The 16,308-nt window shown below is 38.2% G+C and overlaps 1 protein-coding gene across 4 annotated transcripts in view; it reads left to right on the top strand.

Annotated features, from left to right (window-relative positions):
* EEA1 (early endosome antigen 1) overlaps window positions 1-16,308 on the top strand; it is a 406,236-nt gene that overhangs the window by 14,555 nt on the left and 375,373 nt on the right. For 3 of the 4 annotated variants that reach the window (XM_084506554.1, XM_084506555.1, XM_084506553.1), the window contains 7 exons: window positions 6,004-6,131; window positions 10,223-10,277; window positions 10,399-10,464; window positions 11,308-11,347; window positions 12,179-12,286; window positions 12,367-12,488; window positions 14,314-14,469. In XM_084506554.1, the coding sequence (XP_084362680.1) occupies window positions 6,004-6,131; window positions 10,223-10,277; window positions 10,399-10,464; window positions 11,308-11,347; window positions 12,179-12,286; window positions 12,367-12,488; window positions 14,314-14,469 (675 nt within the window). Of the gene's footprint in view, window positions 1-6,003; window positions 6,132-10,222; window positions 10,278-10,398; window positions 10,538-11,307; window positions 11,348-12,178; window positions 12,287-12,366; window positions 12,489-14,313; window positions 14,470-16,308 lie in introns of those variants that run through there. The other variant, XM_084506556.1, reaches the window with a different exon arrangement.

Here is a 16,308-nt window from a genome sequence, read left to right as displayed (position 1 = left end):
TCCTGTAAAGTGTTTCAGCCTTTAAATCGCTGTGTAACTGGAGAATATCTGAATTTTAGTCTAGAGTTACATGTTTTCACTTAGCATTTAAGTAGTGTCCGAGAAGGTTGAGGAGGTTCAGCTTCAGTGGAAAAACATGAATAGTGAATCTGGAATCTTTCCAAATAATTGGCACAGTTAAAAACTAAAATCACCTCCAGAAAGGTGTTTATGCCTCTGAGTACATGAACAGGTTGTTGAATGTGCTGAGAAAGTTTTTAAACCTGCAGAACATTATTCACAGCATCAGCTTGTCATACCAACACAGTTCTGAAGGTTTTTAATGTAAATCCGAGTTCTGAGACATTGGCAAACATAGATCATGGCTGGGAGGTATTACAGCTTTGGACTTGAATCACAGCTATCACTTTTTGTTCATGTGGCTCAGTGTAAATAGGCTGTAGGCTTGAGTGCTGGCCCAGTATTTCTGGAGGGTCAAAGATGAAGCCCAGAAAACTCAAATTTATGTAAACTAGAACCTGGTCATGTAAATGCCAAACATGCTAAAATATGTACTGGATTGGACTGAGCTGCTCCATAGTGTTCATGTGGTGGACTATCCACTCGCCTTTTCCAAATTGGTAAAAGTAGCCATTATACTGCAATTCTGTGGGTTTTTTTTTAGTTGTTATTGCTTATTTTTTGTTCACCACAGTACTTAAATATTTTCAAAGAAGAGTGTTTATGGAACAAAATCGACTTCTCAGTGGAAAATAGCAAAGTTCATTGGTTCTTTAAGCTTGACTAATGACGTAATTGCTGGGATAAAAATGCAAGATGTTGCAGAAGTTGTGCTTACATTAACAAATAGAGCTCCATGTGCACTATTCCTGTTATATGGCTCTCTACCACAGACAGCTGTACATCAGCAGTAATTACAGCAGGCATTTGTTTAGTTCTTTGCAGTATTAAAATGCGTTGGAGAACAGAAAGTTACCCCAATTTTAAAGAAAATACTAAGGAAGCAGGGTAGCTATGACTTCCAAACTTACCTAGAGTGCCTTTTCTCTTGTACGCCAACTCCTTAAGCAAATCTGAATTCCATTCTGTAAAAGCTGTCTTTGCCCATGGGACTGTCCCTCAAGAAGAGGTGGCTTCTTTTTGCCAGATAGCTCCAATTTTTAATTTGCGAAAAAGGAGCCTAGAGTAAAGTTTGCTGTGTTTTCACTCATGAATTACTTAAGGTTTACTTAAGATGGGAGGAAAAAAGCAGTTGGTAGAAGTTTAGATTTAGATTTAAGGCATATATGTGGAGTTGGTTCAAGCTTCAGTTATCAGTGATGGAGCCTAGGGAGCTGTTACGCTGACCCTACTTACAATGTACACATTTGTTAGGTCAGCTGATGAGTTTCTTGCTCCATTATCTGTGTTGAATAGCTCTCCATTGATGGTGATTGGAGAGTTGGACACCTCTGTGTAGATGTTTTTTTTTTTTTTTTTTTTTTTTTTTCAATTGCACGCTGAAACCTTCAGTTTGTTGAAGAAATATTTTTGCATATCTTCAACTTTCATTGCTACTGAGTAGGGAAAATATTGCTTATCTGAATGTGTTGTCACGTAGCATAACTTCATGTTTAGATCAGGTTTGTGCAGAATGGTGAGGAAAAACATTTACAAGAAAGGTAATATTCTGAAAAGGTTGAAATTTTCAAATATATATTTTTACTTCCCTCTCTACTCATACAGAGTAATACAAGGAGCCAGAGAACCAGAATCCTTTCAGTCCTATGCGTGCTTTTTTCTGTTACATAAACTACTTGTGAATCAGATCTAACAAGGCTGAGGGTTAGGAGGGCTCCGTGGCTGTCTGGAGTCACTCTGGCCATGTTCAGTGTGCCTATGAGACTGTGCCTCAGCTCTTGCAGGGGAGGGTTTCTGTGTGGGAGGCCAAAGTTCTTCAAACAGCTAATTGCCCTGTAAATTATATTGGTACAATAAAAACAAATATGGTAGCTCTTGTTGCAAGAGTTCCCTTCTAGTGTCACTTTTAGCATTCGGGCTTAGTTCCCCAGAAGTGCTGTATTAATGAGTTGTAAAAATACTAATGTAACCTACAAGAAATTTTTTGCTTTGTATGTCTTTTAGGAGAGAGAAGCTTAACTTTATCAGGTCTGAAAGTACATCTTAACTATTAGAAGATTTTTTGTGGCTATTTTTCCCCTCTACAGGGTTGGTCATTAGTCATTCTTGAAAAAGGCAAATAAATGAGCATCTGGTACTTCCATGGATTTCAAAATTGTTAGTAAAATTTGGCATTATAACCCAAGCTGAGAGAAGACACCTTCCTAGGCAATTTCTTAAAAAGCCGTGTCTGTTCCGTTCTGAATGAGCTTGTCTGTTTTGAAGTCTGCACTAAGGAGGACCCATCCCACAGCGAGCAGTGTGGTGCTGTGGAGGTGCTTGGTGCTATGCATGGCTCAGAAGCATCTGCCTGGAAGAGAAGCTTTTCCCTCTAGATCAGAAAATTGGGATTTGAAATCGAGTGCCTGTCTCATCTACTTTGAGCTCAAAGTTGTGTGCTGATTCCTAGTGGACTGTTTGTGCACGTATATGGTGCTTTGGTTTGGACTTATTCTTTTTTCAATATTCTTGTTCTATCTTGCTTCAGAAGGTCTGCAGTGATTCTAAGAACTGTTTCCTGATGAAAGCTTGTGAATGTGGTGGTTTTGATATTACTTTTCTTCTTCCTTAACTAACAGGCATCTGCAAAACATTTTGGATTCAAAAAATTGTCACTTATATTTGTATTTTATCTATTTATAAAAACAAAAAGCAACAAATCATCCTTTAACTTCTTCCAGGCTCTTTTCTCCCTACATAAAGCAAAAGATAAAGCCCCATTAGAAACATCAGTTAGGGAGTTAAAACTTACAGTGCAGCACTGCAGGGGTTATAAGTGATATCTTTGCTTTTATTAAATGAAGAATATTAAACGCCTTCCACTTCTCCATGACTGTGCCTTATGCAAAGTAACTCGTAAATGCATTTTTAAATGAAATCAACCAAATGTCTCTTGGCAAATACAACCTTTTGAAAACTGTAATTGTGCTTGTTAGGTGTGGTAGCTATCTTCTTCAGATACAAAAAGAGTGCTCTGGTACTTTCTCGGCAAGGGAGTCTGTTAGTTAAGGAAGCAAAGTGTAGACTCAATGGAATGGAGACCTCCCTGCCCTCCTCTCCCCAGCTGTGGTGACCAGGGTGCACCTCATGGTTGTAACTGTGCAATTTCCTCTTTATCCAGGACAAGGCCTCACAACTTGATGTAAATTCCTGGAAACTAACAAAAATGCTTATGAGATTTATATATCTCAGACCATCAGTTTTTCTTCCCTTCCTCTTCCTTCTCACTCATTCATCTTTAATTTAGTGCAGTATACTTTTGTATGTTTTCAAAATACATCTCAAGACAATACTGAGAAAGAGCTTTTTTACGGTTGCACTGAAAAGAAGAAAAAGTTAGGGAGACCCAGCACCCCAGACAAGATTCTCACCTGGGGCTAACAGTTGCAGGCCCAGGAAGGCTGTATGCTGCTGGCTGTTACTGGCTGATGCCCAGGGAAGTCCTGGTGATTCTGCTTTTCTTACTGTAAAGAGAACTGAATTAACATTTAGATGTCAGCCCTGGCTTCAGCAGTGTTACCAGCCTGCAAGAAGCAACCCAGGCCCGAGTGTGTAGGCGTAAGGCTCTGCTGTGGGAGCTGGGGCGCACACAGCAGTAGGAGCTGGTGGTCTTGCCCATACCAGTTCTGGAAACAGGGGGAAGGTTGATGTCTTCCATCCTTCCCCAAGGCTGCCCTTTTGCAGAAGGACATCGTTCTCAGAGCTCGTGATTCGCACCTTTAGGAAGTGCTGTGTTAGTGTAGGGGTGTGTATGCGAGCTGTAGCCAGCACTGACCCCAGCAGTGCCAGGCCCCTCAAAAGCGAGGCCAACCCTGGGTATGGCAGTGCCGGTGGGGAGGCTGGGACGGGTGGGTGACACACTCAGCCCATGGGAGGGGAAGGTGGCTCCTGGTATTAGAAGCTCCTGTTATTATCTGGTGCCAGCAAGCCTGGCTCTACAGAGCTGGAGCTCCTGTCCACTGTGGGGGCTTTCACTCTCAGCCTGGTCCCTGGACAGCAGCTTTCCTCTGCATCTGGCCCCTCAGCCCTGCAGTGGCTGCAGTCACTTCTGCCTGCCTTTCTGGGAAGTCTGAGGCTGGCTTTGCTTAATAACAAGACAAATGATTGATTGCTGTCCCCTTGGGCTAATTGTGAACATAACCTATTCTTTCCTCTTCTCCAGGGCCCCTCTTTCCACAGAATAAAACCCGACCACACACCAAAAAAAAACACCCATCCACCCCAAAACCAACCAAACAAAGAAATGAACTTGCTGTTCAAGTAGAAAGAAATAAAGGGCAAAATGAAGGAGAGGACAGAGCAGTTTCCTACACTCGTTCTTTCCAGATGCTCGTAATTGTGCAACGAGGAGTCTGCTTTTCTCTGAGAACTGCAGGCATTCCTGTCACTGGGAGACTAAACTGAATGCTGAAAATCGCTTGGTAGCCTTTCATCCAGAAGTATTCTGTTGCAGTGTCATTGTATGAGACTGTCTGCTTTCACCTGCTAGTTAAAATACATTCCTTGCTCTTTTTGACCGCTTCTATAGTTCACTGCCACTGCTATTTGCCAGGAATTTCCTAGCATTTCCCTCTGGTACTTTCACTGCCGTCAGGTAAATGTTATTGGGAACTTAGTACTTTAACTATCTTTCTGTACCCGTGTTAGTATGTATGCCTATATATAAATTACTTGTTTTAATCTGGAGTGGAACAGTGCGGACCAGTTCTGGAAATAAGTAAATGTTTGTTCAAGGTAAATGCTTGTTGTCTGCTGATGGAGTATGCTGTTCTCTTTAACAGAATTGTGCTAAAATTAGTCTTCAAAATAATATGCTGGATTTGAAAAGCAGCTATATTTAATTATTAATTTCAGTAAATAAATAATAGCAGTTGTGAAGTCTCTGCTCAGTGCTCTGGAGCTTCAGCCATGTTTGAATACCTGTACTTGACAGTTCTCTTGCAATAAATCCATGCCAATGTTTGGTTATTTAAGACTTAGCAACCAGGGGACCTTAATTTCACTTGCATGAGGTTCTCTTTACACAGTTTGGAATGATAAGGAGCCTTTAACAGGAGATTAAATTGTTTGCTTGTACTCTGAAATTTCTTTGTTTTGTCACCGTGGTGTATATTGGCTATGGTATAAATGAGAATTAGACTTGGAGTGGGCATGATAACCAAACGAGTGAAGAACCGAAACAAAATCCAGCCCCTAAAACCAGATGTAGGAGGTTGCTAGATAAAATGAGATGGATGAGACTTATGGTAAGTGTCAGTCTGGACACTCCACAAATATTTAGGGGTTCATAATAATAACTGTTTTCACTTGGCTGTCATTTAATGGGTGGAATGACGGTATTACTCTGATAAGTTTTTGCCCTGGTCAGCTTGTAGTAAATATCTTGGAATGAACGTGGATAACTTCAGCTTCTTTAGGCTGTTGAGATGTGATTTCCTACAGATAGTAAGTGCAATTCAGAAAAATACTAATTAATTGTATGTGATGTAAAAAGTGGTTCTTGATCTCCTGGTCTTTACTGAAATCAGTAGCCTAAATATGGTGGAAGTTGCAGTGCAGTCTTCTAACTTCTCATTTTTTAAATAAACGCCTCATTACTAGTACGTAACGCATAAAAAGAAAGCACTGAATAATGAAACATGAATTATTTAGGCATTTTCTAAATTTTTAATAGCCAAAGCTGCTTTCAGAGCAGGAAATAAATAGTATGAATCTTTTTTTAAAATAACAATTGTAACTGCTACCTTTTAGATGCACAAAAAGCACATAGATTTGGGCAAGTGATGGAAAAAAAATTACTTCTCATCTCCTTTTTTTTTTCTTTTTCCCCCCTTTTTATAATAGGGCTTTATCTGTCCTCTCTGTATGAAGTCTCATGGATCAGCTGAGGAGCTGTTCAAGCACTATGAAGCGGTTCATAATTCTGGCATTGATTCAACTCGTGGAGGGGAAGGTCATCTGTCACCGGAAAGGTGGAACACTACTCATTTGTGCATGTGCTTTTGTGTCAGTGTTGAGCTGCTTCTAATTACACTGAAGGCAGTATTAATTTGAAGACTTAATTACGTACTGAAGTATTTAAATGTTCGTGTCCTATTTCCAACTATAATTAAAAAGCAGCTTTAAACTTCCATTGGTTGATATTAATCTGACAATAAATGAAAACCACTTGTTTAGGTTTAAATTGTTAATTCTGTTTTTCATGCATCTGTTTTTCATGCATCTGAGAATGTAGTGTAACAAGCTGGAACGATTTTTAGGAGTGTGGCAGAAAAATACTGCTTTATCCTTATTTGCATCATAGAGCTGAAATTTCATCTTTTGAGCTTGGGGCGAGGACAACCCTGACTATACAGGAGAAACCTGATTTTGTCCCTTAGTGGTTAGAGTTACTGGGTAAAAATAACATCAGTTTTTGCCTGAATAGGTTCCCATATTACCAAGCTACCTGCAAATCTGAGAAGTCTCTGTTGTACTCAGTCCCCTTCCACGTTCCAGAAACTCCATCCTCATTTGCAGAAATTTTCTCTAAATTATTTTGTTTAACTCTTTGGTCAAAAGCAAAGTGTTGAATATATTCCTAGGAAATATGTCAGTCTGTTTTATTTCTGAGACCAGCAGACACTGATGAGATGAACCTTACTCTTGGTAGAACAGTTTAGAGTAGCTGCCTGTGTTTGAGTAATCCCTCACGTTGGTTTGGGGAACTTTTTCTTACGGGTAAAGTTTACACAGGGTTCATTTTCCTTCCTGCTGGTTCTTTTTCTATTTGGGGGTTATCGTGGATGGTTGTAAATGACAGTCCACATTCCTGTTTGGTCCCCCCTTCTCCCCTGACCAAACTCTCTTTTGGTCTGTATGCAACAGTGTCGCAGTGAGCAGCTGACTGGCCTCACTTTGCAAACAGGGGTACCCACTTTAAAACCCTGTAAGGTTATCCCCTAATAATGGAGCTGGCTTCTGCTGCTGCTGGGAAGTAAACCATTCAGACGTTTGTAACTAGTAGAAACATGACCCAAAATGATAAATGATCACATTGAAAAATACATGCAAGTATATAACTCGTGAAAGGTTGGTACTTTGGTGAGAAAAGTGTGTGGAAAGCAACTTATTTCAGTAATTACCCAAGTGAAGATCCTTGTCTCCCCAGTGTTGTGCAGACCAAGCCAGTTAGAGCCAATGTTATCAGAGGTCTTGTCTTCATGCACGGATGGGCCCTTCCTTATGAGCTCTGTTCTTTCACAGTTGCTGTAGGTTTCTGGCTGTGCTCCCTGAAAAAGTAAATTGCAATACTTCTTAAAGTGAGCATGCTGCAACCTAACTGTTCGAGGGGAGTAGAATTTTCTTCTTATTTTTTTTTCAGTGGTGCTATTATTATGATCATTTTTATCCACAGTGTTCTCCAACTGTATGAAAAGCCAACAAGAGCCAATAAGATGTGGAGGATAGTTTGAAATAAAAGGAACTGTGTAGCTTGGGGAGAACAAAAGAAATCGAAATTTAGGCTTTATATATGAGGAAATAGTAGGGTACTAGCAGAGCTATTTTGGGTTTCCTATGTGCACATTTACTCAAGAATGAGTATTTCTTCTTTGATTTAAATCTTTTCAGAGTGATATAACTTGGATCCAAAATAATACTTGTAGTAGAATAATAGCATTCACATGGGGGAATTATTGGTCATAACTATATTGTTTATGTAGTTTATGAAAGATTTATTTTTATGCCTGCAAGTTTCCAATGTCAACCAGATGTTGGCTGGCAAAATATATATATCTTTTCTGACTCTTGACAGTTTAAGAACAAGTGGTTTTGTTTTCTCTCGTATAATTGAAAAAGTGAACAAGGTCAGGGAGCTTGGTTGGAGTGAAGGGAGTCTGAGAGCTGTTGTGTAACACACAAGCTATTTCTTCCTGTTAGTGGCATTTTCACATGTTTCTCAGTTGCATGTCTTCTTGAGAAAACTCTCATTCAACATAAACATGTTTTTTCAATACTCAGAATACTGCATTAAAGAAGTATTCCAACCTGCAGCAGGGGGCCACTCTGCTAGTGGTCTAGCAGCAAAGTCTGCACATGATTCATAAAACTAAGTTTGGTCTGTGAAGTTCCTTATTTAGTCAAGAGAGAGAGACAGGTATGATGAATTACCCTGTGTCCTCCCGCCCCACCTTCAGTCAAGTACTGTAACTAGGGCCAAGAATAAATCATGTAACTCCCCAGAGCAGTTGAGCTAGGCCACTGGTACTCAGTGTTTGGATGGAGGCAGCAGCGCTAGCATTTGGGAATAGAGAGGAGTGTAAGGGAAAGGCAACAGGGGTTTGCTGGATGGGGAGATGCAGGAGATGTGCTAAGAAGACAAAACTAACAGCACTAGCGGAAAGGGAGATTTAGTGAGGATTTGGATGGCAGTAAGAAAAACAAAGTTACAAGTCTAAAGTGATCAGTTACGCTTTTTTCCTTCTTTCCTGTTCATTTTCTGCTGGGCAGTTAAGCCAAATTTAGGTTTTGTCTTATAAATGTCAAGCAAGACAGTGCTGGGAATATTGAGGCAACTATGGTAGAAGGGTGTTTTTTCTTGTTTTTCCCCTTTCCTCCCCTTCTTCTTCCCATATATTATGAGCTATTTTTTCAACAGTTCAAAAACTTACAAAGAACAGAGCATATTAAATGGTTTAGAATTGCAGATCTGGTATGTGTTCAGGCCAGGCTTTAATGTAGTTAATTGTTTCACCTGCCTGACATTACATTTCTAATCTACCATGTGAATATTAGCTGATTTACTTAATACTGGTGAGAAAGTTGCTCCTGCTTTTCCACCCCCAAGCAACGTATGGGTTTTGAATTGCAGTTACACCTGTCTCATTAAAATTGTATTTATGAACCTCCAGTTTATCTCACACAGGCCAAATAATGTGTAAAAAGCAAAAAATCTTCTGACAAAAATATCCTCCCAATATCACATCTTCATTTCACCATTAAAATCGGCAATTCTTGGAGTTTCTTTATTGTTCATTCAAGTGAACATATTTTGCTTGCTTCTTGATGACCCTGACCTGTTGCTAATGTGAACTGTAGGTTGAGTCTATTCCTTTGCAGTTTAGCTAAGAAATAACTTACTTTGTTTTGTTTTTCTCCAAAGTATGAGACAATTTAAAAGAACACCCGTGGAGGAGGGGATAATGCAGCACATGAACAATAAAATTGTATGGTGTAAAACAGAGAGAATATGTTGCTATTGTCACCCACATATACATATTCTGTGCGCCCCTCAGTTATGCCACCATACAAGCAATAGGAAAGGATTTGTTTGCATGGTTTTAATGATCTATATATTCTACTTTTGAAGTGCCCATATCTCAGTGATGCAACATTATAATTGTGTGTATTGCTATCTCCTTCTGTAAGGAGAACTGAGATTTAGAAAGGTGCTGTCTAAACCACAATTTAGCCTTGCATCTTGTGTTCTTGCATGGCTGGAGGCTTGAACATTAAATTTGAGAATTTTAAATCCCATCACTTTAGGCATTCAAACTATTAAGTGAGTGTATCTGAATTGTTGTGTGAATGAAAAATTATGTAACTACGTGTTTCTAAAATAGCATGCTGTCTCTTAGCATTGTTCATTATGTGATATGGGAAATGAAGGAGAATAGACCTGTCCTTTTCATTACAAAGCGTGTTAAACATCCCAGTGCACAGCTGTGCAATTTTGAACTTGTGGTCAACCTGATGCACTGAATTAGATTTGGATTTTGTTTTTGTTTTTGTTTTCATGAGATTTTTTTCAAATCTATTTCTTTGCTTAGCCAGTGAATGTTTCAGCGTTTTTTGGGTGATGTGCAAAATGAACTAATAAGTATCTATTATGCACTTTGTTCCAAATTTCAAAAAATATAACTGTATTTATGTAAGTTATACTTATGTATGTAAGTTATACTTATGTAGCATATGCCTGTAACTGTCTTGCGGTTATTTAATATACATTATAACCTGTACATAATTGACAAAAATATAATGGCTGCATATTAATTTTCTCCACTCCATGGATATATTTATTCAGAGATGAAGTATCACTGCTCCGACAAGAAGTACAAGACTTGCAAGCTTCACTGAAGGTTGGAAAGATATTTTACTTGCATGTATTTCTCTGTTTCAAATTACAAATTAAGATGTTCCAGTATCTTGATTAAACAAATTTACAGTTCTCTTTCCCCCATCTCTTTTTTTTCTTTCTAGGAGGAGAGATGGTATTCAGAAGAGTTGAAGAAAGAACTAGAAAAATTGCAGGGGCAGCGGCAGCAAGTAATTGCTTTAAAATACTTGAAGCAGGTTTATCATCAGCATTGACATTGAAGATTAATACCTTTTTTGTAAGGCACGTGGCCTGATTTAGTTAGTTCCATAACTTGAATATTGACATGTTCTTGGAAATAAAGCTAGTTATCTCTCCACAGTGTTAACTATACATAAATATGAAGAAAAAAAGCTAAGAGAAGATAATGATTCTTCCATACTGCTTACAACATGTTCAGTTCAGACTTTCTGTTGAGCTTCTTCAGAACTCAGCTTATTGAAGACAACAAATTGAATGTAGTGTTTCACCTGTAATGAGAAAAGTCAGTGGGGTCTTTCTTGTAAAAACAGAAAAACAAACAAAAAACGTGGGGAAGAATAGTAGTGTGATTTCACAAGTCTATATGAACTGAACAAACGATTGAAAACAAATTTGTGTGTTGTGCCCTAAGGAAACTCACTTAGTTACTTAGATAAGCTACTTAGATAACTACAAGCTACTTAGATATTGGATTGAATATCTATGAACCTCAGAAATTATGTTCTGACAGAATGCCTTCTCAGATGTATTTAATAGTGTCTGTAACCTGTGTTTTAGGTCAGATTTCAATATTAAAGAAAAGAAAGGGGAGGGGGCTTAGAGTCTTGCAAGTCTGGAAGTTTGATAGCAATACAAGAAATAGAAAATCCTTTTCTTCCAGATATAAAAATACCTGATTTCAAACAATTATACTGCAGTATATGAGCATAGAAATCTTAATTTTTGTCTTTTCCAAAAGTGGGATGAACTTTTGAAGTAGTAGTTTTTATACCTTCTGTATAATGAAGCATTTATCCTTTTGTTTTCTTAAGGATTCTAAGTCTGATGGATTGACAACATCTGCATCTACAGGTGGCTAACATTTTATCGTATTAATTTCTGAATTATGTTGGGTTTTCTGAAGTTTTGTTCAGTGTAGCTTTTGGGTTGATGAAAAATCAGTTTTGGTAAGCTAAAAATATAACATGCTGAACTAGTACAATTACTGAAGCACTTGCTTGTGTTACTTGTTTTAAGACAGCTATAGTGTAGGGAAATGTTACAGAGGCTTGGGGTCTGTGATTTGTAAAAGTGAGAGTTTTCCTGCCTGTAAAAGCAGTTCTGTATTAGTAGTTTTAAACTTGTTTTAAATCATTTAATGTATTCAAGTCTTCTGCAGAGAAAGACCATGGCTGTATACATTTAAACTATATCATTTGTCAGTGCTGGTTTTATTCAGTGTTCTTCTGTACTGATTGCTAGCAAAGAAAACGATGAATTTTGTTGTTTTACTTGTTTTCCAGGCCAATAATTTTTGCACCATGTTTGTTTTCCATGAGGTACTCATGGAATAAGTTTTTTTCAAACGTATCCATAAAGTATCTGATCATGATAAAAGAGCTTTTAATCACAGTTCAGGGCTCATACTTCAGCACCATGTTACAGTGATCTGAAGGACTATTTGTGACTGGTGAAAACCAATATGTACTTAATTTTGCATAGTACTCTACTAGTAGCAGGTTCCACTGTCATGCTCATAGATATTTAACTTGAGTAAAGTCACTCACTTTATTAAGGTAATTGGATTAGCAAAGTGAACTTAGATTAATTTTTTATCTGCTGTGGTTTGTTATTGATGTGAGTAACTGTATAACCTTGTCCTAGCAATTCTGGAAATTAATACTGTTCTTTTTATGGAAATAGAATCATTAGAACGACAACTAGAAGAGATCCAAGTAGAAAATTTTAACATTAAGCAAATGAAAGACTTATTTGAGCAAAAAGCAGCACAACTGGCCACTGAAATTGTGGGTGAGTAATGAGGTCTGATTCTGTTCTCTGCTTATGTAGCTTGTGCAAGTGATCATTTATTCAACTTCCTTCTTAATTAGATCTTAAAGCAAAGTATGATGAAGAAATCAGCCTTCGGGAAGGTGCAGAACAGAAATTGACAAACCTAACACAAGAACTGCTGAAGGAGAGAAGTACAATAGAAGACTTAAAGACAGAGCTGGTATTCATATCACACTATTAATGTTTTTATAACTTTTGAGTCAAGGGGAAATATATCTACCTTATAAACACAGCTTTAAATTAGACAAACTGTTGAGATTGCAGACATCTGATTGTGGGTTAAAAGGAGGTTCAGAACACCATTGTTTCTGCTCTTTTTCAGTGACTTAAATTTTCAACATTTTTCCAGTGTATATTAAAATTTACCATAAGTTATGTTGTAGTCTTCTTGTTTGATGCTCTGCACTTCAATAATTTTTCAGAGTATCACAGCTCTGGATATGTTACGCAGTCCTGCACTTGGTGAATGCCGTTGTTGACTTCAGGAGCTGTCTTTAGATCACCCTTTTTCCATGAGGTGTTACACTATGACTGTCCCTGGACAGCTGCATTCATAAGGAGTGTTCACAGATGTGCTCCATGACATGGTGGCTAAATGTCTGGCAGCTGTCGTCTGTTAATGTTTTCCGTCTTGCTTTTGGCTGATGATACTGATATGTGCGTATTCCAAGATTTTGGCTCATGGTGACTTTTAGAGATAGCCATGGCTTCTGGGAATGATCTCCATGACTCAGAAGTTGTGCTGCTTCCAAAGCAGTGGCTAAAGGACTTCCTAAATTCTTGCTTGTCTTCCACTCAACCACTGCAAAGACTCCGGAGGACAGTAGGATGGTGTTTATTCCCCTTCTTCCCTGTAGTCAGCTGTCCTCAAGTGTTTACTGGTTCCTCGTGGCACTGACCAGCCACTGGACCTATCTATTCCTCTCTACCTGTTTAGTTTTGTCTTCCTTTCTCCTTCTAAACTAAAAGAGGGTAAATTCAATTTAGATATAAGGAATACATTCTTCATGCGGAGAGTGGTGAGGCACTGGCACAGGTTGCCCAGAGAAGCTGTGGATGCCCCATCCCTGGAGGTGTTCAAGGCCAGGCTGGATGGGGCTTTGGGCAGCCTGGTCTGGTGGGAGGTGTCCCTGCCCATGGCAGGGAAGTTGGCACTAGGTGATCTTTAAGGTCCCTTCCAACCCAAACCATTCTATGATTCTACATTCCTACCCTTTTTCCTGTACCTGTTCTCTACAAACTGAGAGCACTTTTCTCATCTTTCTTCACTGCTCAGTATTGCCTTCTACATTCCTTCACTCCATGAGTCTTCTCTTGGTAGGACTTCATGGTGCTTTAGATATAATTACCAGCAAATTTTATGTATGGGTCTAGAGTGAAGTGTGTCTGACAGTTCCTTCAAATATCTCCTTCAGTTGCCCTTTTTTTTTTGGTCTGTTGTTTTCTGAAATAGAAGTTCTTGAAGACATAAACAGTATCATTCTAAATCTGTCTTCTACTGGATTGTTATATGTCTCAGTCATGAGAGGGGCTTGTGTGTTTTACAGCAGTTTAACATATACAGTAATTTGTTCCGTAGAGTAGTAGAATCAATGTAACCTACTTCTCATGGCATTATGACTTCAGATAAATTTATTGCATTGATTCCTTGTCACTTCAGTGTTTTCTCTGAGTGAAGACCTCCTATACTTAGCCATCTACCTACTTTAAAATTGTAGGAATTCAGTCTCTGGGACCTTATCCCTTTTTGTCAGCTTTAGTTGAAAACAAGTTCAAAATTTAGAAGGCAAGAACTGACAAGCAGGCATTATCCTATTTCCTTTGGGAACAATACATACTTTGTTTTGTTGTTGTTGTTCCAGCTATAATACTATGTATGTCACCTTGTCTATAACTTGGTTTGAAAGATTTTGAGAGATGAAATTTGATGCTGGAAGAATGTCTGCCAATGTCATACTGCTCATTCCTACTTTTCTACTTTCCAGCTACAAAGGCCTGGTGTGGAAGATGTGGCCGTCCTGAAAAAGGAGCTGGTCCAAGTTCAGACGCTGATGGACAAAATGACTTTGGAGCGTGAGAGAGAATCTGAAAAGCTGAAAGATGAGTGCAAGCACTTACAGGCAGAGCAGGCGAACTCAGAGGTAATAGTCATACCAAAAGACATGTGTATTACCTTTGATGATATTTTTTTCATATGAAAATGGAAAATATGAATTTATAGTAATGAAAAAGCTTTGTTCTTAATAGGATCTCTAACTTATCTGAGAGACATGTTTATTTGATATTAACAGAATTATGCAATTTACTGTATTTACCCTCGAAACACCCCCATGCTTTTTGTTGCAAAACCTTTTCTTGGCAGAAAAGTTATTACAAGAGCCTAATAGCAGAGCAAAAGACCTTCTGGTAGAGCTGTGTTCTGCTTGGAGAGAGAAATAGAGCAGTACTTGTGTGATTCAGAGAAGTGTTTCTGATAGTGAGCTACATGTAGATAAAAACAGTTATTGAAAATTATGGCTTTAGTTTAATATTAGAGTTGATGTGTTTGAAAATGGATGCTAGAGTGTTAAAATGTATGAGAAGAATTATTAATACAAAGTAGATAATTTGAGGACATGGAATTATAGGACATGTAACTCTTAAGCTTACTGAAGATTTAAAAAATCTCAATGGATGTTATGTATATATATAGTTTTCATTTTTCTTTATCTAGCTTTTACTATTGAATTTGGAAACCTTTCTACTGCTAGTATTTATTGGAGATATATTTTGTGTGTAAGATACAAATCTCTTTCTCCTCCTTGCCAAAATCTACTACATAATAGCCTCCAAATGTTGCTTGTTATTCACTATACAAGAAAGTGAGTGATTCCCAGGCCTCTCACCATGGCTTAAAGTCAAGATGGCAGTATGTCACTTATAGTCTGTTTCAGGCAACAGCATTGTAGTTTTCTTCCCTGTTTGCTCTTTTCCTTGAGTTAGTTACTTTTTTGTTAGCATTTTTTTCTCCATAGTTCCTTGGATTTAAAGCTTTTACATTCCATCTGTAAATTGGAACCTCACTTGTTTATTTGAGTTGTGGAATATGCTGGTTTCTTCTCAGAATTACTTTCTGAAAGCTTGCTTCTCTTTTAGCTGAGTCAGTAGAAGATGTCTTAAATTGCTGATGGGAGATTTGAAAGCATTTGTCCACTTCTGTTATTCATGTATATACAACTGATGAGAACTCTGTATAGGATGCAAAACTACCTAGCTTTCCCATAGCAAATGTTTGTGGATTTTCTTTTGTGTGTGTTTTTTGTTGTTGTTTGTATGTTTGTTTTTTCTTGGTTTTGGTTCCTCTGCTTTTCCAGTACTGAAAGCTTCCATTTCCATGCAGGCTAGAGTAAAAGCAATGCAAGAGCTCTGACTTGGATTTTTTAGGTGGAATCTTACTCCTCAAACTGTCCTGAGATAGAGTCATGTCACATCTCTCCTGGCTAAGGCCTGTTTGATGTTTAACACAATAGTAAGGGAAGAGTTGTTGACAAGAAATCCTAATAAAAATCCGCTATCACCAAGAAGGCTTTGTCTAACATAATTTATTTATTCTGCAAAAGAATTCTTGTACTAGGTGTTGCATCTTACTTGTGGTTGGTGTAACTTGACTAACTGTTGTTCCCCCACCACTGCAACAAGGCCAGCAAAATGATGCAGAATTATGGTCCCTAGTTAAACATGTTCACTGCAGAATTCCTCAGCTTACACGAGGAAATGAGTTTCTGTAGGATTTATACTATCCTCCATCCTGCTGAGACTTCTGAACATGAAGAATTCCTGACATCTTGTTGTCCTGGGGTTTCACGTGTCCTAGATTTCAGAAATGCAATTTTAAATTTCTAGTTCTTAATTTTCACTGAAGAACTTCAGAGAAGCTCTGCCCTGTATTATTTTAAACTCCTTAGGGCTTTCCATCCTGCCTTCCCCTGAACACTCCAACA

Source organism: Aythya ferina (assembly GCF_964211825.1).
Source record: "Aythya ferina genome assembly, chromosome: 1".
NCBI lineage: Eukaryota > Metazoa > Chordata > Aves > Anseriformes > Anatidae > Aythya > Aythya ferina.
Note: the sequence above shows the minus strand (reverse complement) of the source record. Positions and strands in the feature narration are given on the sequence as shown.